A 25,229-nucleotide genomic window follows, 5' to 3' on the forward strand; every position below is an offset into this window, starting at 1 on the left:
TCTGCAACGGATGGGATGGAATTCCCAAAGCGCATTAAAAGCTGGCTTGACGCGGGGTTCCAATTTCTTTCTTTTTTTTTCCTCGCAGAGACTTCTGGGCGGGCAAAAATCCTCCATGGAACAATCCCCCCCCCCAAAAAAAAACCCAACAATTCTCAACTTTGGCCTCTTTTAAACAGGTGGGCTTCAACCCCCCAGAATCCCCCAGCCAGCAAACCAGTTTCGCATTGAATTACCTTTAACTTGCTTATTAATTTAGCTTGTTGTGGGTTATTTCCCCCCCACTTTGCTGAAGTCAAGATATATTACATCGACTGCATTCCCACCATCTATTAAGAAAGCTTATTTAAAAAAAAAACTTAATAAAAGTTCTCTCAACACATTTGTTGTTAAATCTTTGCTGGCTGGGGGATTCTGGGAGCTGAAGTCTCCCCCCATCTTCAAAGGGACACAGTTGAGAAACCCTGATCTGAAACAGCTGTAACATTCTTTTCATGTACTTTGAAAGAATTCTGTCCTAAGCCAGCTCGGTTATACAGTATCTTTTTCAGATTAAATATTCTCTGTACTTAATAGATCGTCCTAAGGTTCTAGTCCTCAGAATATCTTCACTGCTCTTCCGTGAGCTTGTTCCGTTTATGTCTTAAGTTGTTTTTAAAAGGTGGTCCCAGGAACTCGACACAAGGTGGTGTAACCAACTCCTGAATAAATTGGAATATTATGGTATGTGTTTGTGTGTGTGTGATTTGGACGCTGTACCTGTTGAAACCCTAAAACTGCCTCCCCCCCTGCAGCATTCAGGAATTCTGGGAGTCAAAGTCCAGAGGCCATTAAAACATGGCTGACTCAGGAATTCTGGGAGTCAAAGTCCAGAGGCCATTAAAACATGGCTAACTCAGGAATTCTGGGAGTTGAAGTCCAGAGGCCATTAAAACATGGCTGACTCAGGAATTCTGGGAGTCAAAGTCCAGAGGCCATTAAAACATGGCTGACTCAGGAATTCTGGGAGTCAAAGTCCAGAGGCCATTAAAACATGGCTGACTCAGGAATTCTGGGAGTTGAAGTCCAGAGGCCATTAAAACATGGCTGACTCAGGAATTCTGGGAGTCAAAGTCCAGAGGCCATTAAAACATGGCTGACTCAGGAATTCTGGGAGTCAAAGTCCAGAGGCCATTAAAACATGGCTGACTCAGGAATTCTGGGAGTTGAAGTCCAGAGGCCATTAAAACATGGCTGACTCAGGAGTTCTGGGAGTCAAAGTCCAGAGGCCATTAAAACATGGCTGACTCAGGAATTCTGGGAGTTGAAGTCCAGAGGCCATTAAAACATGGCTGACTCAGGAATTCTGGGAGTCGAAGTCCAGAGGCCATTAAAACATGGCTAACTCAGGAATTCTGGGAGTCGAAGTCCAGAGGCCATTAAAATCAGCAAATCACACTCCCCCAAAGGAGGCGCACTGATGCGCTGACCAACAAATGATGCCATTCCCCAGCAACCCAGGGGATTGTTTTCTTCTTCCCCACCTCCCCATATCCTCCCCCACCCTTGAGTGTCTGGGCAGACCCTTCCCCTGGCCAGGCTTCCCCCCCTCCCACGCAAGACACACGACATACCCCCCCCCCCAATGACACATTAACCACAGCCAGGTTTTCATATTAAACTTGTGTTTTATTGAGGTTGATTAACAAATGGGTTGGATTAACAGGGCGAGAGGGAGGGGAGGGGGCACAGCTTGACCTGTGAACAGCAGAGGAGAGTAAATAGGAACCAAGGAGACAGTTTTTGGGGGGGGCACAGGGGAGTGCTAGTTGGTTTAAACCCCCCTCCTCCCCCCCCCCACAAAAAAAAATTCCCTAACCTGAAAACAGCCTCTTGGGATGGCGAGTTACCCAGCACGAGGGGGCTTGTAGAGGGGGGGGGGGCGATGCTAACTCCCACAAACGAGGGAGGGGCTCGGAGGCAGTTACAAGCACAGGAGGTGGGGGGGCACGAGGAAAGGAAATCAAACATGATTGACAGGGACCAGAGTATAACCCTGCCCCTATACTCCGCAGAGGGCAGGTCCCCGTCATTCCAGGCCCAGCAGGGGTCTTCCTGCCCCAAGGTTGCAGACAAAGGGGGGCTCCAGCGAGGAGGAGGAGGAGGAGGAGGAAGAAGAGGAGGGTTTAAGCCAAGCTCAGCAACAAGAGCGGGGGACACTGCCCCCCCAAAAAATATTCGTAGGTAACCTCCCAGCATGAAGTGACCCAGCGGACAGGGGAGGAAGGGAGACAGAAATAAAAACCAAACAGCCCCCAACCCACCCTCAATAGAAATGGGACAGGATTGGGGGGGGGGGGGGTAGAGCACCGCAGGGCGTCTTTCTAAGCTGGGGGGGCTTCAGGGGGGAGGAAGAAAGGGGGCAGCTTCTCGCACCCCCTCCCCAAATTCTGCCCATCCTCCTCGCGGAAAGGAGGATGAAAACGCCGAGAAAAAACGACAAAGGTGGGGGAAAAAAGGGAGAGAACCGAAGAGTCCGTCTCTCTCTCCCACGATGGTTTTCTTCTCCCCCCCCCCCTTCCTTTCTTCCTTCTAGCAGTTTTAAATATTCCCCTCCCCTTTTTTTTCTTTTAAGTGCACATTTTTCCCAACTTCTCTTTGCCAGGAAAAAAAGAAAAAAGCAACAAACGATTGTAGTGTCACTAGCGCCCGAGAGGAGGAGGAGGAGGAGGAGGAGGAGGAGGAGGAGGAGGAGGAGGGAGGGGAGGGGGGAGGAAGCTGGGCAGAGGGAGGGAGTCAAAACAAGGGGAGGAAATAATAATAATAATAATAATGATGATTACATCAGCATCCAGCTCTGGGGGAAGATGTTTATTTTTTATTCTCTTGCTTCGGGTGTTGTTGTTTTTTGCTCTTTTTTTTAAAAAAAGACCACAAAATAAAATAAAAAAGGCTTGGTTTTTCTTTCCTTTTAATTCCAAAGGGAGGATCCGGGGAGGGAGGGAGGGAGGGAGGGGGGGGGGCTGTTTTGTTTCAAAGGGAAAGAGAAGAAGAAAAGGACAAAGAAAAGAAAAGGGGGGGGGTAGAGAAACCAAGATTTTGGGGGGTGCTTTGGAGCCCAATCTGACAGTCTGCGGGTTGCGATTCTCCTCTGCTTCATGACAAATTTGTTGCGGCTGCGGCTGTTGCCTGCAGGAGAGGAGAGAAAGAGGGGAGTTAAAAAGCCCCCCCAGGAACAGAAAAAAAGGACTCCAAAGGGCCACCCCCCCTCCCATCCCTCTTCCCCCTCCGTACCTGGACTCACCTGTGGTTCCTTTATTTAGCCATGGCTTTGATGGCGACAGCAGCTTCCTCGGTCATTGCAGACAGAACGGTGATCTGGGGGGAGGGGGAGAGGGGGGGGGGAATTCAGAAATATAAGTAAAGACATTCAGAAATAGAAGGAATCCAGAAATAGAAGTAAAGAAATCCAGAAATAGAAGTAAAGAAATCCAGAAATAGAAGTAAAGAAATCCAGAAATAGAAGTAAAGAAATCCAGAAATAGAAGTAAAGAAATCCAGAAATAGAAGTAAAGAAATCCAGAAATAGAAGTAAAGAAATCCAGAAATAGAAGTAAAGAAATCCAGAAATAGAAGTAAAGAAATCCAGGAATAGAAGTAAAGAAATCCAGGAATAGAAGTAAAGCCCATCCCCTGAAACGCAGAGATCATAAAAAAGATGCTAGAATGTGCAGAAATGGATAAATGAACGATGGAAGTAAGAGACAGAGAGGAAACAGAGTATTATAAGACATGGAATAGGTGGCATAATTGGCTAGAAAAGAGATGTAAAATTAATGCATACCTAAGAAAACATAATAAAAGGAGATGGTATATATTCAGAGAGAAACAGAGGTGTAAATGTTGTATATATTCTATCAATGAGTAACGATGAAGTGAGGAGGTATATGTGTAAAACAATAGGCCTTAGAATGGAAATATCAAAATTAGAAGAAAAAAAAATACCGATCACGAAAAGCTGTAAAGTGTAACTGAGATTTTAATGTTTAAAAAATGTTGAATAAAAATTATTAATTGAAAAGAAAAGAAGTCTCTTCGACTCAATTTCTCAACCGTGGCCCCGGGAAGGTGGTGGGTGGACTACAACTCCCAGAACCCCCTGCACGCCTGCCTGCCGCCATCTTCCCTCCCTGTGGAGGATGGCTGGGGAATTCTGGGAGTTGAAGTCCACCTACCTTCCCGCTGCCAAAGTTGAAAAACAAAAAAACATCTTAACAACTTCACCGAATTGCAGTTTTCCCCCCATCTCTGGTTTTTGCCCCCCCACCTCCCTTTCCACAGGTAGTCCTCAACTTACGACCACAACTGAGCATAAAATTTTTGCGTGTCAAATGGTCGCAAAAGGAGATCACGTGAAACACCCACCCACCCCTGGGACGCTGCAACCATCGTAAATATGAACCAGCTGCCAAGCGTCCAAATTTTGATCACAGGACCATAGGGCATGCTGCAACGGTCATTAAGTGTGAAAAACAGTCGTAAGCCATCTTTTTCAGGGTGGCTGAAAACCTGGTCACTAAACGAACTGTTTACTTATGTACATGTATAAAAGATATACAGACACACAGACACACAAACTTTCATTCTGATGCTTTAACTAAACCTGTAATGATTGTGTGAACTCTGTGGCCGCCATGCGCCAATCCCAACCTTGGTCACTTTACGACTTGTGGATTTCAACTCCCAGAATTCCCCCTCCCCCCTCCTACTCCCTAGAGGGGAGAGATCCAGTGGTGGGTTGCGGGGGGTACGCCCCGGTACGGGAGCAGCAGGCCCCATTCTGGTACGGTGTTTCGGAGGGCCCACCCGGGCTGTGTTTGACCCAACGGGGCCGTTTGCACACACGCACACAACAGAGGGCGCCTGCACAACACTCCGCTGAGCAGCTGGAGCATTGTGGGCAGTGGGTGCGCATGCGTACGCCCGACCCGGTCACAGCGTAGGGGTTGCGACACGACCCGGAACCCACCACTGGAGAGATCACAGAGGAAGGGATTACAAGAGAGTAAGCAGGCACAGAGCTGAAGTCTAGCCAAGCTGCCGGAGGAATTCTGGGAGTCGAAGTCCACCGGTCGTAAAGTGGGGACAGCTGGAGACACCCCCCACCCCCACCCCCCCGGGAGAAGGGGGCCGCCCCTCACCAGTATTTCTTCTCCACTGTCGTATTTCTGTTCGATCTCCTTGCCCAGGTCTCCCTCAGGGAGACGCAAGTCCTCCCGGACATCCCCGCTGTCCTGGAGCAGAGAAAGGTAGCCATCCTGGATGCCAATAAGCTGCAAGAGGAAGAAGAAGAGGAAGAGGAGGGTGAGCACGGCGGCCTGGGCCAGGAGAAGCTTCCAAAGGCTTCTCCCTTGGGGAAAAACCCCGGCAGGATTCAAACCAGTCACACTTGTCAGCCGGGAGGGGGGGTGAGATCCCATGGTTACCTAAAACACCCTTTCTTTCTCTCTCTCTCTCCCTCCCTCCATCTCTCTCTATCACTTTCTCTCCCAGTCTCTCTTTCTCCCTCTCTCCCTCTTTCTCCCTCTCTTCTCTCTTTCTCCCCCCTCTCTCTTTCTCTTCCTCTCTCTCTCTCTTTCTCTCTTTCTCTGTCTGTCTCTCTCTCCCTCCCTCTCTCTCTCTCTCTCTCTCTCTCTAGAAATAGTTTTTATTAAACATTTTTATCTTTAAAAACAGGGGGGTAAACCCAACAAATACAGAAAAAACAAGACCAAGGTAACAATATAAAAAATAGCTTTTCCGCCTTCTGTATCGTCCTGCGTGCTTAGCCTTCGCAGGTCTCGATTCTACATTGCCTTCTTATCGGTTGTAACCTCTGTAATAAGAAGTGTAATAACAGTTGTCCTAACAATTGTGTATAATTTTGTCAATTTCTCAATTTTGGGCAAACTTGGAAGACTGGTGGACTTCAACTCCCAGAATTCCCCAGTCAGCAGTTTCCCACAGGGTGGATTTTAAAAGAAAAATCAATAATCGTTTTTTTTAAAAAATTAAAAATGATTTTTTTAAAAAAATTTAAATCGGATTTCTTTTTATTTAAATCGGATTTTTTTTAAAAAAAACATATTAAATGTATTTCAATCAAATGCTTTTGGAGTAAAAAAAAATCTATCTAAAGATCGTTCTCTATTTAAGATATAGTCATAATTCAGTTTATTCAGCGTGGAATGGAGCTTAGGGATACAGCAGGAGGAGGCCGTGTATATCCTGCAATATTGGGACTGTCGGAGGAGAAGCCGCGGAGGGACAGAGAAGGCAGCTGCTCTTTCAAAACTGTAATTTTAAAAAATCGAGTTGATTTAAATCAATCCTTTTTGCTAGGAATTTAAATCATGATGTCAATCGTGATCTCAACTGACTTGATCTAAATCAAATCCCATTTCCTTGTCACACCATCTAGCCTATTTTTAACCTGTTTGTTTAACCTGTTTCATTCATCGTGGATGGTGGGTTGTTTTCCCACTTTGCTGGAGGCCAAGGTATGTTACGTCCACCGCATTCCCACCGATCGAAAATAGGTAATAAAGGTGGCCTAGACATATTTGGGGGACGTGGCGGCTTAAGTGATTGAGACGCTGAGCTTGTCAATCAGAAAGGTGGGCTGTTCGGCGGTTTGAATCCCCAGCGCCGCATAACGGAGTGAGCTCCCGTGGCTTCTCCCAGCTTCTGCCAACCTAGCCGTTCGAAAGCCCGTAAAAAACGCAAGTAGAAAAATAGGAGCCACCTTTGGTGGGAAGGGAACAGCCTTCCGTGCTCCTTCTGTGTTTAAGTCCTGCCGGCCACATGAGCACGGAGACGTCTTCGGACAGCGCTGGCTCTTGGGCTTTGAAACGGAGATGAGCATCGCCCCCAAGAGTCAGGAACGATTACTCTGACCAATTGCCCACCTTCAGAGGGCACCGAAGACATCGTAAGCAGCTCTCCACCCTGGGGAGAAGCGCATCCCCCAAGGAAGGGCAGGGTGGCCTCAAAACCACAACTACGATACAACAACGGAGGCAGTTTAGCCATTATACCACACAGCCCAGAGCCCTGCTTCGTGAAACGGGCAGCTTTAGACACTGGATAACCAAACCGACTGACCGTAGGCCGACCGCCAGCCCCGGGCACCTACCTGGAAGTCATTTCTCTTGATGTTGGGCACGTCCATGTTGTGAGTGGAGGGGCAGATATCTTCATATTTTTTCCCAGTGAAGATGTCTATGCCGACGAGATGCACCTAGGAGGGGGGCAGAGGGAGAGAACGGCTTCAGTAGGAGGAGGAGGAAGACTATAGATTACTTGGTGGGTTTTCTTGCAGACGTTTCATGACCCAACTAGGGAACGCCATTAGTTCTAGAAGGGAGTGGGGTTTGCAGAGAAGAAGAAGAGGAGGAGGAGGAGGAGGAGGAGGAGGAGGAGGAGGAGGAGGAGGAGGAGGAGGAGGAGGAGGAGGAGGAGGAGGAGGAGGAGGAGGAGGAGGAGGAGGAGGAGGAGGAGGAGGAGGAGGAGAGTTCCTGGGTGCTCTCTGAGCTTGGTGGTTTTCTTGTAGCTGTGGGATGGTAGGAGTGTGAGTTTTTTCCCCATAGATTAGGGTATTTTTTTCTTTTTCTTAGTTTGTCTGGTGTTAATCCACGCTTATCTGGGCTTCTCTTTTTATGGGTGATTTCCTTGCAGACATTCCATGACCCAACTAGATAACATCATCAGTGCTGGAAGGGAGGGGGGTTGGCAGAGAGGAGGAGGAGGAAGAAAAATGATAACAACAACAACACTTGGGTATCTCTGAACTTGGTGGCTTTTTTGGGAGACGTTTCATGACCCAACAAGGGAACATCGCCAGTGCTACAAGAGGAGGAAGAGGAATACTTTGGTGTCCTTGGTGCTCTCTGAACTTTTTTGCAGACGTTTCATGACCCAACAAGGGAACATCATCCGTGCTAGAGGGGTTTGCAGGGAGGAGGAGGAGGAAACAGCCCCGCCTGGCAAAACAGCTTTTTTTAAAAAATTGTTTTCAGAAGTTTTCAGCATTTTCGTTGTCATTTATTTGTTGAACTGTTAAAGTTACCCGGCGTCATTGACCTGGCCAGCTATAGAAATTGAATGAATAAATGTATGAATTAAACTTAAACACCCCCCCCCCCAAACTCTGTCCTGGAGGGGCTCTACAGCACCCCCTCCCCATCTTAGTAGCTCTTGAAAGACCTGAAGTATGAATAGCTGCCGATCCTCAGACAGACAGACAGACAGAGAGACAAACAGACACATCTTCAGCCCATTAGGGAGAAGAAAGCTTAAAACAGACCCAAGTTCAAATCAGCAGATTGGTGTTCGAAGGCTTAGATTTTTTGCCTCTGAGCATATTCAAAGTTTTGGACAGATTGCTTGTCTCTGTGTAAAAAAATAAAATCAAATCCCTCAATCTCCTGGAAGATTTTGGCAGTGGTCTTCGCAACACACACCAAGTACACTCACGACTCCCCAAAAATAATAACAAATTGAAGACTTTGGGGTTCTATCCAAACCTTAAAATGTCCAAATTCCACCCAAAAAACTCCCAGAGGAGGAAGGGAAAAAAAGGAATGTATTAGTCGATTAAAGGCAATTGTATTCATATTATTAATGGTGGGTAGTTAATTAAGATGTAAAGGAATTATATCAACGTTATTAATTGTGGATAATTCACTGTTAAATGTTTTTTATGTAAACATTGAATTTGATGATGTAGGTTGCTTACAGCAAAACAGACCAACAGATGAAATGTGAAAGGATAACTTGGTTTAACTTTGAAGATAATTTAAATTAAGAGACGGAAGATGAAACGTTAAAAGAGTAAGATGGCGAATTTTGAGAAATGTATTTAGTGATGGAGTTGATGTTATTGTAAGAGACAAGAAATTAAGGGCGATTAGTGATATTGTTTATGTACTAAGAAGAAAATAATTTGAAAATTTAAAAAAAAATATGGAAAGAGAATAATACAGCCGAAATAGGAAACGGAAGATATGATGTAAAATGGATTATATGTATAGGAGAGGATGTAAAAGAAAATGATTAGGAGAACACTTTGTTCATAACACAAGTAAAAATTTGTAATTCAAAAATAAATAAAAACCGTGATATCAAAAAGAGAAACCCACCCCAGATGACGCCAGGAATTATCGGTGGAAGGAATTTCAGCCTGTGGATCAGATGCCTGAATTATGTACTTATATTTAGTCTGATAAACTGGAAATGACTTTTTGGCTCCTAAACAAGCCACAGGGAGGAAAGTTTCCAGAAAAGAAGTTAATTGCGCATAAAACGTTGGAAGCCATCGATATTTTAATGGCTGGATGGAAGCTGAAACTTTTAAGGATCCAGGTGAATGTTAAAAAAAATGGAGATTTCAATGTTTTAAATTTTAACTTAATTCTGTCATTTAATTTTTAAAGTGCAAGAGGGAATGTCTGGGTTGGAATCAAAGTAATTTTCGTTATGTAATATGATGAGGAGCTCTTAATACAGCCTTAGATATTCTGGCTTGGTTTTTATACAGGGAGTCCTCGACTTACGACCCCAATTGAGGCCAGAATTTATGCCACTCTGTGAGAAATTTGCTCAGGGAGTTTTGCGCCCCATCTTGCGGCATTCCTGGCTGTGTTTGTTAAGCGAGTCCTTTAAATTAATAGCACGGCCGTTAAGTGAATATGACCTCATCAGATGGTCGCAAAAGGGGATCACACTGTGACTATCGTGTTCGTTCTGGTCGGTTTACATTCTGAAGCTCGCTCCGTGTGGCCTTGCCAACCTAATTGCCAATTGGTTCTTTGGCAGCATTTCAAGGTGGGTGCTTATCAGCCTTATCCCGAAAGACTTTGGCAGACTTCGGTGGGACTCTTTACAAACTATTTGGGACTTACTGAAATAAAAAGAGGGTTTTGGGGACTAAGTGTGTGCTTTGTACTGTATCAGGAAGCCTAGGTAAGAACAAAATGGTCCTAAGTGACTTTTTTCAGTGCAGTTGTAACTTAGAACGGTCGCTGAACAAACGGTTGAGAGTCGAGGACTACCTAGAAATCTCTAGCACCGAAGGGGGCCAGGCATACTTGGATGCTGTGGGGTGAAGGAATTAAAATTTGACTTCAGGTCTCCAGAGAAAAATTTTTGTTGAAATAATCCTTACAAGTAGTCCTAAACTTACAACCATTCGTTTAGTGACCGTCTGAAGCAACCACGGGACGGACAAGAGCGACTTATGACTGTTTTTCACCCTTATGACCGTTGTAGAACCCCCTGTAAGTCACAAGAAACCCCTACCCCATTAGTTGTTAAGTGGGTGACAGGTAGTTCTTGACTTACAGCTGCCATTCAGCCCAACCTTTCTGATGCATTTGGCCTCGTTTTACGACCTTTCCTGCCGGGGTGGTTAAGCGAATCCTTCCAGCTATTCAATGAGTTACATGGTCGTTAAGGGAATCTGGCTTCCCCCATTGGCTTTGCTTGTCGGAAGGTCGCAAGAGGGGATCGCATGACACATGGACACAACCCGGGACATGGCGACCGTCATAAATACGAGTCGGCTCCCAATTTTGAGCCTGTGACACCCCCCCCCCCGGGACGCTGCGACCGTCCTGAGTCAGCTGCCAAGGGACTGTGGGAGAATGTGGTCGTAAGTGTGAAAAAGTGGTCACAAGTCACTCGTTTCCCCTGTAACTTGGAACGAACTGTCGTTAAGGGCTACTATCATGGATCACCCAGGCCAGGAAGACCAAGGACTGAGGGAGAGGGCAGAGGTCGCAGGCTGGAGGGCTTGAATGGCTCCGTTCTGACCCGCTCTCTCCCATGCCAAGACGAAAAACGGCACCAATGGCACTTTTGTAACTCAGGGTTGAGTTGTTGAGGGTCTTGGGCGCTCCCTCTGGGTTTGGGGGTCTCCTTGCAGACGGTTAACCCCCACCTCCCCTTCTAGCACTGATTGTGTTGTCTAGTTGGGTCATGAGATGTCTACAAGAAATGGGTTAGAGAACCCCAATCCTCCTCCTCCTCTCTCCTCTCCTCTCTGCAAACTCCACTCTAGCATGGATGAGGTTACCTAGTTGGGTCATAAAACGTCTGCAAGAAAACTACCCAGATCAGAGAACACCAAGGACCCCGCTCTTCTTCCTCCTTTTCCTCTTCCTCCTCTCTGCACACTCCACTCTAGCATGGATGAGGTTACCTAGTTGGGTCATGAAAGGTCTGCAAAAAAGTTCAGAGAGCACCGAGGACACCACAGTCTTCCTCCTCCTCCTCCTCCTCCTCCTCCTCCTCCTCCTCCCACAAACCCAATACCCTTTTAGCATTGATGATATTCCCTAGATGGGTCATGAAATGTTGACAAGAAAACCACCAGCTCAGAGACCACCAAGGACTCCACAGTCGTCGTCCTCCTCCTCCTCTCTGCAAACCCCCTTCCCTTCTAGCACTGATGATGTTCCCTAGTTGGGTCATGAGACGTCTGCAAAATAACCACCAAGCTCAGAGACCCCCAAGGACCCCAGAGTCCTCCTCCCCTTCTCCTCCTCCTCTCCCCAAATGTTTGCAAGGAGGCCATCCAGCTCAGAGAGCACCAAGGAGCCCACAGCCTCCCTCCTCCTCCCATCTTCTCTGCAAACCTTCCCTTCTAGCCCTGACGACGTTCCCTAGTTGGGTCCTAAAACGTCTGCATTCAACCACCAATCTCAGAGAGCACCAAGGACCCCACAGTCCTTCCTCCGCTCCCCCTCCCCACCCAAAGCACTGATGACGTTCCCTAGTAGGGCCATGAAACGTCTGCAAGGAAAAAGTACGGTCAGAGAAAACAAACTAGGTCCCAGAATTCTGGTCCTCGTCCTCCTCCATCTGGCCAGTCACATAATCACAATCACACATTCACACACACACACACACACACACAGCAGCAGCAGCAAGGGGAAAACACCGCTCGAGGCCTGTCGGGCACACGCAAACCCCCGCACCCCTGGGAGTTTCCCCAAGATATCCTTCCCTCCCCCCCCTCCACTCCCACCGCAGATGACTGACACCCACGGACAGCCCCAGCCCTTACTTTGGCGTGGCCGTGCTTGCCCGTCTTTGAAGTGGACATCTCCACAATCTTGCAGGGACGGCCTTTCAGCACCACGAAGCCGTTCTTCCGGAGGGCGGAGCACTGCATGGGGAAGGTGGCGGAGGCGCCGGCATCACCGGTCTCGAAGTCCAGGTCATCAGCCATGGTGGATCAGGTGTTGTGGAAACCGCTGGTGGAGGGGGGGGGGGGGAGAGAGAGAGGAAGGTCAGGACGGAAGCCGGCAGAGAGAGAGAAGGCAGGAGCAAGGGTCCCCTGGACGGGGCCGAGTCCAGCAAGGAAAGAAATCCTGCCGGAGGGGGGGGGGGGAGTGCGCACCTTCTTCCCCTCGACGCCTCTGCACAGCCACGTAACGGTTGGTGCATCGCAAGCACGCCCCTCACTCCCAAAGCGGAGGGGAGGACGGTGCATTAAACGGCCTTGCATCGGCCACCTTAAACACTCAAAAGAGCCACAAATGTCCTCACTGGGATCCCCCACCCACCCCCCGGTTCAATGCTAGAGTGGACCGGAAGTCAGGTTCCCCAACCATAGAGTCCCCTCCTAGCGCAGCGTCCTTCTCCCTCTACCCGTCCGAACCGAAAGCCCTTATCCTCTGTAGAGTCCGACCGGTGACAGGCAGCCGAAGCAGAGGGATAAAAGAGCCACAGGAGGCCCCGGAGCTGCAGGTTGCCAACCCCTGGCCTAGCAGGGACTCCTTCTTGAGCATGGGGATGGGCTAGATGACCTCCAAGGTCCCTTCCAACTCTGCTATTCTGTATTCAAATAGGATGTTATGACACACACGCGCACACGCACACACACCCCTGGGCTAAACTAATGGCGTGCGCCTTAGTCTAACTAAGAAGGACCGGAGGAAGAGGGGGGGGAGGACAGGACAGGGTATTTGAGGGGCTGCCTCCAAGAGGAGGGGGTCAACTTAACTATCCAAAGCACCGGAAGGCAGGAGAAGAAAGAATGGATGGCGAGCAAAGCAAGAAACCGATCAAGGAGGGAAGCAATCCAGGATGAAGGAGAGACTTCTCAAAAGTGAGGACAATTAGCCAGTGGGACTGCCTGCCACCAGATGTTGTGGGTGCTCCATCACTGGAGGTTTTTAAGGAGACACTGGGTAACCATTTGCATGGAATGGTTGAGGGTTTCCTGCCTGAGCAGGGGGTTTGACTAGAGGACCTCTAAGGTCCCTTCCAGCTCTCAATGTATGATTCCATTGCAATGGCTTCCCTCCTAAAGTTTCCCATCAATGGAAACCTTCACGAAAAGACTAGAGAGACCCTTGTCCAGAAAGGTATAAGGGTCTCCTGCTTTGGCCTGGGGTGGACTAGAGGACCTCAAAGTTCCTTCCAATCCTATTACTCTATGTTCTACACCCATCCTTTAAAAATGCTTCAGAGCCACCAAAATATCTCATGAATTCTCCAAATCTAGGCACTTCCCCCCCCCACAAAACCCCCACCTTTTACTAAACCATAACGTACCAGTCAACTTAATTCCTGGTTCAGCCATGTTTTGTTTACAACCCTTTGAATTCAAAGCGTACAAGTTCACACGATCTTCTGAGGGGAATTGTTGGCAGGGGAATTCTGGGAGCTGAAGTCCACCAGTCTTAAAAGTGGCCAGGACTGGGGAATTCTGGGAGTCAAAGTCTTAAAAGTGGCCAGGGCTGGGGAATTCTGGGAGTCAAAGTCTTAAAAGTGGCCAGGACTGGGGAATTCTGGGAGTCAAAGTCTTAAAAGTGGCCAGGGCTGGGGAATTCTGGGAGTCAAAGTCTTAAAAGTGGCCAGGGCTGGGGAATTCTGGGAGTTGAAGTCCACAGGACTTAAAGTGGCCACGTTGGACATCTCTGGGTGGAAGGAGATCCTGCCCACTCAGCTGGTGCTGAGCCAGATGCTGGGTTCTTTGGGGTAAGGGGCAGGGAGAGCCCATTGCCTTCAGCAGACCCCCCAGCATGCTTTAGAATGGGAACCGGGGTGGGGGGGTGGGGGCAGAGACAAAAGAGTGGCCAAATGTGAGCCTAGGTACATTTTGGTACTGCCTGCAATTTTTTCACCCATCAAAAGGAAGCTGCCAAGACACAACAGCTAAACCCACTTGGCAGCTTTTCACTGAAAACTGTCTTCTCCCTAAAACTTTTATTTTATTTTACTGATAATTTTCAGGATCTCCCAGTGGTTCCCCCTCCAGGCCATCTCATTACTATTGCATACTTTAAAAAAAAAGGGGTGTCCAAACTTGGGAACTTTAAGACTTGTGGACTTCAACTTTCAGAATTCCCCAGCCAGCCATGCTGGCTGGGGAATTCTGGGAGTTGAAGTCCACAAGTCTTAAAGTTCCCAAGTTTGGACACCCATGTACTAAAAGTACCACACCAGTAGTTGTCAACTGATGACCATAATGGAGCCCCCCCTTTAAGACTTGTGGACTAACCAATTTCGTTGTATACGCGATGTGCAATGACAATACAGGCTATACTATACTCATTTAGGTTGCTAAGGGAGACATCTGTTGAGTTTTGCCCTGTTTTACGACCTGCCTTCCAATTTTTATACATACCTATATACACATCTATACAGGTGATCCTCCACTTACGAGCGCAATTGAGCCCAACATTTCTGCTAAGTGAAACATTCGTTAGGTTTTTAACCCCACTTTACGGCCTTTCTTGCCACCGTCGTTAAGTGAACCACCGCCGTTAAGTTAGTCCCACGGTCGCTAAGGGAATCTGGCTTCCCCATGAAAGTCACAAAAGGGGATCACGCGACAACCCCCCCCCCAAGATACCGCTACCGTCATAACTACGTCAGTCGCCAAGCGTCTGGATTTTGATCTCGTGACCACGGAGATGCCACAACGGTCGTAAGTGTGAAAAGTGGTCGTATGTCACGGCTTTTTCCCAGTGAGCGGTCACTTTAGGAGTACCTTTGAGCCAACTACGCTCTGGGTGAAAGAACATTTATTCCGCCTGCTAACTTTCTCCGGCCTCGGAGCCTCTCCGTTCACTTAGCCAGAAGCCTGCAAAAGTTTGCTTTCCATGCCATGCCAGGAGGCCAAGATTTAGCCAAGATCAAGCCAGACTACCTCGGTCCCACCTTCTGCTGCAGGGTTAACCCTCGCCCTGCTCTATTTTGGGATCCCCTGCTCCACGGTGGAAGCGGAGAAGGACTGCAGCTTCCAGGCAGCGGATTCTACACCGAAATCGAGAGGAGCAACTTCAGTCCGACTACTCTCCCAATCCACAAGGTGCAATTTCAAAATCTGGGCTTGTCCCCTTCTGTTTTGGGGGAATAAACCAGCCAGGATTTGGGGGGGGGGGGGAGCTCATTCTGTGGTGTCAGCCTATGGTGTTTTTTTTTTCTTTTTAAAGAAACTTCTAACTTCGGTTTTGCAAAGACGGAGACTTTACACCCCAAGGATCCCACTTCACAAAAGGAAAAAATCATCTTGCCAACATGCAGATCAGATAATTGCCTCGTCAAGCAAACAAATCTTCCCTAAGGGCTTGAAAGGTCTAAGCCTACGACGAAACCCCCTCCCCCTCAGTACCCCAACCCACTCATCCCAAATGGAGCAAATGAAAGCAGAGCTACCCTTCTGGAAAGGCATTTCAACCCCAAGGCAGATTGTCCCACGACCCTCTCTTCCTCCAAGGCGGAGGAGGAGATCCGCTCGGCCTCCGGAGAGGAGGAGAGGGGCTGGAGGAGGGACAAAAGAAGGGCGAGCAGGAGGGCTTCAGGGGAAGCCCAGCCCTTCCCGACTTAGATGGGAGCTGGAAAAACCCGATTCCCTTCCCCGGGGCAGGCGCTCGCTCGGAGTCTCAGCCTGGAGTTAGGACAAAGCCCGAGACAGCAGCGTGAGGTGGCTGCAGACACAGCTGCCGGCTCCTTCTTCCACGCATCTGTCCTCCCCCCACCTGCCACACCAAGGAGCCCCCAAGAGCGATCATTAGCCCGCCCACTCACCCACCCACCCATTGCCAGAGACCAACCTGGGTCTCCTCTCCCACTGACAACCTGTCGGGTCATCGACTAACCGGCGCAGGCTGACAGCGGCTCCTCAAAAGGCCGTCAGCGGTGGTGCTGGTGGTGGCAGCCATCTCTCTCTCTCTCTCTTGCCAAGCGGGTGGCACCGGGGAGGCCCGGCCGGCTGCCACTGTCGCCGCTACCACGTGCTTCTGATTTTGGGCAGCGGAGGAGCAAAAGGGGAAGGGGGGAGGAGGAGGCAGGAAGTTTGCACCCACTTTGCTCATAAGGGAGAGAGAGAACGAGAGAGCGAGAGAGAGAGAGAGAGAGAGAGAGAGCGCAAGGCAGCCATTCCGGTCCACATGTCAGGAGGGAGCCTCCCCTCGGCTCCTGCCAACCCCAAGCATGATTCAGCTAAGCTGCCACTGCGGAGAGACAGGCTCCGGACCACGTGACCAGCTGGGGGGGGGGGGAAGGGGGGAAGGGGGGGAGAAGCTACTTTGAGGAGGAAGGGACCCCTGCTTTCGATCTAGACCCCAGCTCTTCCGCCCCCAATTCTTGAGGGTGGTAAACGTCCCCCCTCCTAAGAGTCCAGGCAGGTTCGGGTGTCTGAAGAGATTCTCCCCCATGCCTAAAAGTCTGCTCCGAGTTTGAATCCAGCTGGAGGGCTGTGCTGCTCCCCCACTCAAACGGCCCCCAGGGCATCAATCCAGGGAGAGAGGAAAGCCACTAACAGGGGGGCCATCATTAAGCCCCCACCCCACCCGCAAACTGGGCTGCAATGCAAGAAAAAGCCAAGCCGAAAGCCCCCCCCTTTCCAGCTTACTCAAACGCCCCCCCTCCCCTCACCTGATCCAGGTAGCAATTAGGTAAGTGGCATAAGGAAGGTGAACTTTTTGCCAAGGGTGCAGGCTGAACAAACCCCCCCCCATCAAGGGGGGAATCCCGTAAGGGGGAGGGGGGAGACAAGCATAGTTTTTCTACCTTTAAAACCAGGGGGCCATGTTGGCTGGCTGGGGAATTCTGGGAATTGAAGTCTGCCAGTCTTCAAAATTGCCCAGCTTGATTGAAAACCCTGAAAGGGTTGCTGTCCATCATAGGGGGGGGGAGAAGAGTTCCAATCCAGCCATTCCCCCTTTTTTCTTCTTTTTTCCTCCTTTCCCTGTCCAGCAAAGCCATTGCAAGATCTTTTCTTTCTTTCTTTTCTCCTCTCTCCCCTTCCAAAGAGTCACCCCAAAGGGGTGGCCTGACTCCCCCAAATTGCCAATTAAAAAAAAAAAGCCACCTTCCCAACTCTGCAATGCTCACCACCTCCACCCTAAAAACAAACTTTGGGTCCAGCTGGGCTCCCCTCGCCCCCCCCCACAAAGGGGAGGGGCCTGGTGGGCTTTCCCTTTAAAGGGCAACCACGTGCTTTCCCTCCCCCCTTCCCCACCCCTCAAAAAAAAAAGAAAAGCCGGGCGTGGGAATTTGCCTCTTTTGGGGTTTGCACACAACCCACAAGCAAACCCCAAAGGGAGGGGGAGGAAAGGTGGTTTAAAACGTCTCTGTGTGTGTCAAGCCAATATTTGGGTCTGGGGGAGGGAGAAGGGAGGGGGGCTGGTCTCTGACTAAGCCCCAGCTCCTTCCTCGCCTCCTGGGGTCGCTTTTCCCCAATGACCCCCGGAAATCTTGGAAAGGAGGGGTCGCCTCCAATCAGGGCTTGCCCCCCTCCCCAAATTAAGGCAGCCCCTAAAGGGTTCGACCCAGGACAGGCTCCCTTTAGGCGACCCCCCCTCCCAGTTAGACCAGTCAGAGCCCTCACCCTCCCCTCCTCCCAAAGACCCCCCACCCCGTCCAAGGACTCCCCCCCCCCAAATTCAGGCACTTCCCAGTTCAGTTCAGGCCAGGCTCCCTTTAGGCGACCCCCCCTCCCAGTTAGACCAGAACTGGGCCCTTCCCCTCTTTTCCTCCCTCCCCCAAGTAGGGTCTTCTTCTTCTCCTCACGAGACCCCCCGCCCTTTTTACACCCCCCCTCCTGCGGGACTCCAGGGCCCATCAGGCGCGGCTAGGCCCGCTCAGCCGCCACACGTGGAGGGAACCCCCTCCCTCGCCCCCGCCCCGTGACTCAGCCGAGGGGGCGGCCGGTCTTCCCTCCTCCGCCTCCGCCGCCTGCCTGCTGGTCCGAGGCGGCCGCCACGCGGTGAGGCCTCCGGGGCGGCGCGGGCCCGAGCTCGAGGCCGCCCCCTCCCCCTCTACACCGGCCTTTCTTTTCCCCTCCCCCCTCCTCCTCCCCGCGACACCCCCACCGCGACTCGACTCGCCCCCCCCCTCAGCGACTCACCCGCCCGCGAGCTCAACCGCCACCGCCGCCGCCGCCGCTGCCTGCTGCAACCCAGCCCGCAGTGCGCACGCGCACTCGTCGCCACCTCTCGCGCTCCCCCCCCCACACACACACCTCCCGTCTTTCGCGCTCGCGCCCCGTCGCCGCACGCGCACTGGCGACCGACGCCCAGAAGGGGGGAAGGAGGAGCCTCTTCTTGCCGGGGGAGGGAGGGGGGGAAGAGAGAGAGAAACGTCGCGCTGCGCCTGCGCCTAGAGGGCCCGGTCAGTTGTGAGCGTGCGCGGGGAGACCCTCCCCGCACGCGCATGCGGGATGGGGTGGGGGGAAAAAGAAGGGGGAAAAAACCCGCCGACCACCGATGGTTCAGTGCGCATGTGTTAATTAAAATTAAAAATAAAAAAAAAGGAGCGGCCAACTAGGATACGTCTTAATTAACTCGGGGGTTGGTGTTTGAGGCAGCGCGCAAGCGCATGGAGCGGCCTTCTTCCTCCCTCCCAACCCCCGCGGCCATTTGCTTGAGATCACGCATGCTCCTAGGCCGCGCACGCCTCGAGTTTGGCGGCCTCGGCGAACGCTCTCTTGCCACCCAGGGTGCGCATGCGTGCCACGGCTGGCGATGCCGAACTCTTCCCGTCCCGACGTACCACCGAGTGTGCGTGGCGAGCGGCCCAGAGCGGCACGGCCAAAGCCTTTTCCTTACCACGCCGGCCTCGGCCGCCATCTTGCCCGGGCCGCGGCCGCCATGGTTGCCACGGTAACGGCGGCGGCCTCCATTCCACGCCGCTCCCGAAAAAATAAGCGTTTTCAGATGAATAAGTTTTCCTTCTGAACGTGCAGGGCTCCGTGACGCCCGATTCGTTACAATTTAAGCAAACCCTTCCTTAACCGACTCGGTATGTGCCCGGGGGGTGGGGGCATGGACTCCAAGTCCCATGCTTCCCAGCCGAGGCAACAGAGGTCTATGTCATGGCGAGGGGGTCCTGACGGCGATTTTTGGAGCCCAGAAGCGCTGCCACCCTTGGAGCCGGAGCCGGAGCCGTCATAAAGCCGTAATTCTGTCTAAAATCAAATAAAAATATTTTAGGTTTATTTAGGCAGGAAAGTTGGTGCCAGGCCCATAAGGCAATGCCAACCTTCCAGGCCTGCCTCTGCCTCTGAAAGGGGTTAGGACTACAAAACCCATGCTCCCTGGCCGGCACCAGGCCTTGAAGTGGTGCATTAGGGTTGAAGTGGGGTTCCAGGACCCCTGCCCTGCCCACCAACCCAAACCAAGGCAGGGAGGGGAACAGGGGCTTTCGGGCTGCAACTATTGCCCCCCCCCCCCAGTGAAAGTCACAGAGTATGGACTTCAAAAGACAACAAAACCCATGTTAACCAGCTAGTGCAACAGTATTCCAAAAACCATGTCACCGGTATTACAAAGTCCATCCTCTGCAGCTCTCAAGAGGGATGGACTTTGTGATACTTGAAAGGATGCTTGAACGTTGTACTTGTTGGCAGTATTACAAAGTCCATCCGCCATGGCTCTCAAGAGGGATGGACTTTGTGATACTTGAAACATGGGTTTTGCAATACTGTTGCATACTGGCTAATTAGCGTGGCTTTCCTTGTATTACAAAGCCCATCTGCTATGGCTCTCAAGAGGGATGGACTTTGTGATACTTGAAACATGGGTTTTATAATACTGTTGCCCTGGCTAATTAACATGGCTTTTCTTGTATTACAAAGCCCATCCTCTGGCTCCTACAAGTCAGCCTTCTTACCCCGAGAAAAGGGCAGGGGTCTTGCCCTTGCCCCACACCCCTCCTCTTCCCCCAACCCTCCCACCCCAAAAAATCTTGCTATATTTGGGTCATGTTCTCCCTGCCCGCCTCGCAGGGTTGTTGTGGGAAAAATACGTGGAAAGATTCCTCTATTGTTTGATTGATTGTGGTCACCAGGGAATTGGGGTACTTTTATTACTGTTGGTATGTTTTTATTTTTTGTAAACTGCCCGTAGTCACTCAGGGAGTGGGCTTCCATATAAATTATCTAAATAAATATTTATTATACAGCACATTGGCATCATATTCCAGTAAAAACACAAAGCACAGGAAGCAAAATCTGAAATCTTAACGGGACGATTACAAATGTTATATCCAAGTTGCAAATGTCATTTTTTTATTTCATTTCTCCCAGCAAAATACAGATAATTCTGGACCGAGAACCACAATCAACACTTCTGTTGCTAAGTGAGACAGTTGTTAAGTGCGTTTCCCCCCATTTTACGACCTTTCTTGCCACAGTTGTTAAGTGAATCATTGCAGTGGTTACATTAGCACGGTTGTTAAGTGAATCTGGCTTCCTCATTTGCTGGTCTGAAGGTTGCTAAAAGGGACCACCTGGCCCCAGGATACGGCAACCGTCATAAATACGAGTCAGTTGCCAAGCGGCTAAATTTTGCTCATGTGACTTTTGGGCAGGCTGCAACTGTCATAAATGCGAGGAACAGTCATAAGTCACTTTTTTCAGTGTCGTCGTAACTTTGAACAGTCCCTAAACGACTGTTGTAAAGTCGAGGACTATCTATAATAAATAAAAATAAATCTAAATGAATAAATAAATTAGTAACCCTCTGAGTTACTTTATAAGAAAGGATAGAAATGTAATCACTGAAATTTGTCTTTGGCATCCTTAACATGTTGCTTCTACAGGCAGTCCTCGACTTACAACGGTTCTTTTAGCGACCAATGTTATAACAGCACTGAAAAACGGGACTTGTGACCATTTTTCACACTTAACAACCGTTGTGTCATCCCCATGGTCACCTGATCAAAATTCAGGTGACTTGGCAACTGTCTCATATTTATGACGGTCACAAAGTCCCGGGGCAGGCGGTCACGTGAGACCTTCTGAACAGCCAAGTCAGGATTCGCTTAACAACCGTGTGACTAACTTAGCAAACGCATGGATTCGCTTAACAACCTTGGCAAGAAAAAAAAATGGTAAAATGGGGCAAAGTCACTTCACGAACGTTTCAGTTAGCGATATAAAATCTGGGCTCAATTGTGGTCATAACTCAAGGACTGTCTGTCTATGAGGGCGCCACAGGCCATGCGTCATTTCCACCCTTTTGCCCCTTCCAACAATGGAGCGTGTCAAAAGTACAGGTGGAAAATCAGGACTGCAGGTTGCCCCTCTGGACAGCAGGGGGCAGAGTCTGCCAGCCAGCAGGGCCTGCCAGGTAAACGGGCACCAGTCAAAATCCAGATTGGAAGTGGGCACCGTGTGGCAACAACGCCTGTGCCCCATTCGCTGCATGTTGTGCGGAGTTAGCCAGCAAAATTGGCATAATGGAATAAGCCATAATCAAATCACCCTGCCATGGAAACTGAGCTAGTTGGCATCTGTCTTCACGCAGTGCTCGACTTCCAATTAACCCCCAAATTTCCGTTGCTAAGTGAGACCGTGGTTAAACGTGAGTTTTGCCCCCGTTTTGCAAACTTTCTGGCCACCGTTGTTAAGAAAACAGCCTGCAGGTGTTCGTTTATTTTTTAAAAAAAAGGTATATTTGCCACCTAACTGGAACGTTGGCGACTCCTAAAAGCATCATAGAAAAGAAATTTCAAATAATAATAAAATAAGTGAGTAACACGGTCGTTGCATGAATTCAGCTTCCCCATTGACTTTGCTTGCTAGAAGGTCGCAAAAGGGGATCGCAGGAAATCCCTCCCCGGACGCCGTGACCGTCATAAATATGAGTCTTGAATTTTGATCACAGGGATTCTGTGACGGTTGTAAGTGTGAAAAACAGTCCTCTTTTTTTTTTCAGTGCCGTTGTAACTTGCCTGGCACGAAAGACCCTCTTGTATTAACCGCCAATCACAGATATTTTGGGGAGCCTAGCAAGTTGGCTGTGCGTGTGTATGTATGTATGTATGTTGCAGCATAACTCTGGAAGACCACAAAGAATTTCAACCAAAGTTGGTACAGAGATGACTTACTCTCTGGAGAAAAATATTGTGGGGGTAAGAAGAAGGAGAAGATGGCAACAGCAAGAAGAAGGAAAAGGAGAAAAGAAGAAAAGAAGAAGAAGAGGAGAAGAAGAAGAAAACAAGAAGAGAAGAAAACAACAAGAAGAAAAGGAGGAGGAGGAAAAAACAAGAAGAAAGCAAGAAGAGAAGAAGAAAAGGAGGAGGAGAATAAAACAAGAAGATGAAGAAGATGAAGAAAAGAAGAGGAGAATGAGAAGAAAACAAGAAGAGGAGAAGAAAACGAAGAGAAGAAGAAGAGGGGAAGAAAACAAGAAGAAGAAAAGGAGGAGAAAACAAGAAAACGAGAAGAAGAAGAGAAGAAAACAAGGAGAAGGAGAAAAAGGAGGAGGAGGAGGAGGAGAAAACAAGAAGAAAACAAGAAGGGAAGAAAAAGAGAAGAAGAAAACAAGAACAAGAAAAGAGAAGAAAAGGAGAAGGAGAAAAGGAGGAGGAGGAGGAGAAAACAAGAAGAAAACAAGAAGAAAAGAACAGAAGAAGAAAACAACAAGAAGAAGAAAGGAAGAAGAAGATGTAGGGTCCTGGAGCTTGCTTGTTGTCTTGCAGACATTTCATGACCCAACTAGCTAACATCCTCAGTGCTAGAAGGAAGGAGAGAGGGGCGTCTGTGTTTTGATGGAGGAGAAGGAGTAAGCAGTGGAGGAGAGGAAGAGGAAGAGGAGGAGGAAGAGAAGGAGGAGGACGACTGAGGGCTCCTTCCTTTCCCATCTGAACTGGGTGGTTTGCATCCCCCTCTCAGGTCTTGGCTGCCCCCCACCCTTTTAATGCACCCGAGAACAGATTTACACAATTCACACAACCGTGACCGCACCAGCACAAAAACTGTTGTTACAGCTAATCCTCCACACCGTAGCAGAAACAACTTCGTTACACACAGCCTCTCCAGAACGGAACAGCAAAGCAACCCAGGAGTAAAAGAAAAGGAAAAAAAAAACCACCGACATTTATCTGCGACCCAAGAGCCTGCCTTCTCCTCCTGGCTACACCAACTCTACTCTCAATCTTTTCCTCTGTGTAGCGCCTACTACTACGAGGAGATCAAAGCCCCTGGGGATGGAAGCCAAAAACTCAGGGGGGGAAATACATTTCCAGCAGTTATCGGGTGCAATTTACAGCCACTCTTAAAGTTACCAACATTTCCCTGACTTGCTAGGGGTCCCACCGAGGCTACTACCACCACCGTATGAACTCCTAGTTGTGGTGTGTTGAGGAGTGGACAGGCGTGTGACTCTTTAAAAAAACCAGCCTTGTAGTGTAGTTATAAAATATATAATAGAGTAATATGGTTATTAATTAATGTTTTAAGAAGAGATAGAACAGCCGTGTGCCCAAAATGGCCTGGGGTCTCCTGCTTGAGCAGGGGGTTGGACTAGATGACCTCCAGGGTCCCTTCCAGCTCTCTGTCCTCCACCATTAGCAGCATTAAATTGCTAGATGGCACTTTAGAACCATAATCCACAGCCACCCAGAGGGTTGGAAGTTCTGTTAACGTGGTTAATAGAGATTAATAGAACACCAGGCTGTGGATGATGATGTTAATAGAATCTGGCTGGCTGTGGATGATGGTTCTAAAGTCCACCCTGGAGGGAAGACCATTAGATGGGAGGCTGTTTAGCATAATTACAGGTAGTCCTCGATTTAGCAATAGTTTGTTAAGTGAAGGTTCAAAGTGACAGCCGCACAAAAAATGAGACTTATGGACCCTTTTTCACACTTGCGACGGTTTGTAGCCTCCCCATGTTCATCTGATCAAAATTGGGACCCTTGGCAACTGACTCATTAACAGATCAACAGAGTTGGAAGGGATCTTGTAGGTCATCTAGTCCAACCCACCACCGCCCAAGCAGGAGACCCAACCCCATGGAAGGAAGGAAGGAAGGAAGGAAGGAAGGGAGGGAGGGTGGGTGGGTGGAGGGAGGGAGGGAGGGAGGGAGGGAGGGAGGGAAGGAAGGAAGGAAGGAAGGAAGGAGGAAGGAAGGAGAGAGAGAGAGAGAGAGAAAGAGAGAAGGAGAAAGAAAGAGGGAGGGAGGAAGGGGGAGAGGGAGGAAGAAGAAAGAGAGAGAGAGAAAGGAAGGAATAGAGAAAGAAAGAGAGAGAGAGAGAGAAAGAGAAAGAAAGGAAGGAAGGAAGGAAGGAAGGGGGAGAGAGGGGGAAGAAGAAAGAGAAGGGGGAGGAAGGAAGGAAGAACAGAATAAAAGTTGGAAGGGACCTTGTAGGTCATTTAGTCCAAAAAGCAGGAGACCCTACCCCATTTCAGGAAGGAAGGAAGAGAGAGAGAAAGAGAGGAGAAAGAAAGAGGGAGGGAGGAAGGGGGAGAGGGAGGAAGAAGAAAGAGAGAGAGAGAAAGGAAGGAATAGAGAAAGAAAGAAAGAAAAAGAAAGAAAGAAAGAAAGAAAGAAAGAAAAAGAGCAAAAAAAAGAAAGGGAGGGAGGGAGGGAGAGAAAAGAAAGAGAAAGAGAGAAAGAGAAAGTAAGAGGGAGGGAGGAAGGGGGAGAGAGGGAGGAAGAAGAAAGAAAGAGAGAGAAAGGAAGGAAGCGTGAGAGAAAGAAAGAAAGAAAGAGAGAGAGAGAGGAAGAAAGGAAGGGGGAGAAAGGGGGAAGAAGAAAGAAAGAGAGAGGGGGGAGAGAGAAAGGAAGGAAGGAAGAACAGAATAACAGAGTTGGAAGGGACCTTGTAGGTCATCTAGTCCAACCCCCCCACCCAAGCAAGAGACAAATGTGTGTCCAGTCTCTTCTTGAAAGCTTCCAATGATGTTCATGGTGGCTTAGCGTCCCCGGGGCCATGTGATCTGCTTTTGCCACCTTCTGAACAGC

General features: G+C 49.4%; 1 protein-coding gene across 3 annotated transcripts; it reads right to left on the reverse strand.

Moving 5' to 3' along the window:
• Window positions 1–1,647: 1,647 nt before the first annotated feature.
• LOC309382112 (eukaryotic translation initiation factor 5A-1) lies at window positions 1,648–18,543 on the reverse strand. 3 transcript variants are annotated; one of them, XM_081933591.1, is made up of 6 exons: window positions 18,386–18,543; window positions 12,086–12,275; window positions 7,154–7,258; window positions 5,181–5,312; window positions 3,284–3,357; window positions 1,648–3,168 (listed from the first exon to the last, which is right to left on the reverse strand). In XM_081933591.1, exons 2-5 carry the CDS (start codon window positions 12,248–12,250, stop codon window positions 3,295–3,297), a joined length of 465 nt encoding a protein of 154 aa, XP_081789717.1. In that variant the 5' UTR covers window positions 12,251–12,275; window positions 18,386–18,543; the 3' UTR covers window positions 1,648–3,168; window positions 3,284–3,294. The 3 variants fall into 3 exon arrangements, with proteins under 3 accessions (XP_081789717.1, XP_081789719.1, XP_081789718.1); XM_081933593.1 differs by having other exon boundaries at window positions 3,274–3,357; XM_081933592.1 differs by lacking the exon at window positions 18,386–18,543 and adding an exon at window positions 16,089–16,340.
• Window positions 18,544–25,229: the final 6,686 nt, after the last annotated feature.

Source organism: Natrix helvetica (genome assembly GCF_964273705.1).
Source record: "Natrix helvetica genome assembly, chromosome: Z".
In the NCBI taxonomy this organism is placed as follows: domain Eukaryota; kingdom Metazoa; phylum Chordata; class Lepidosauria; order Squamata; family Natricidae; genus Natrix; species Natrix helvetica.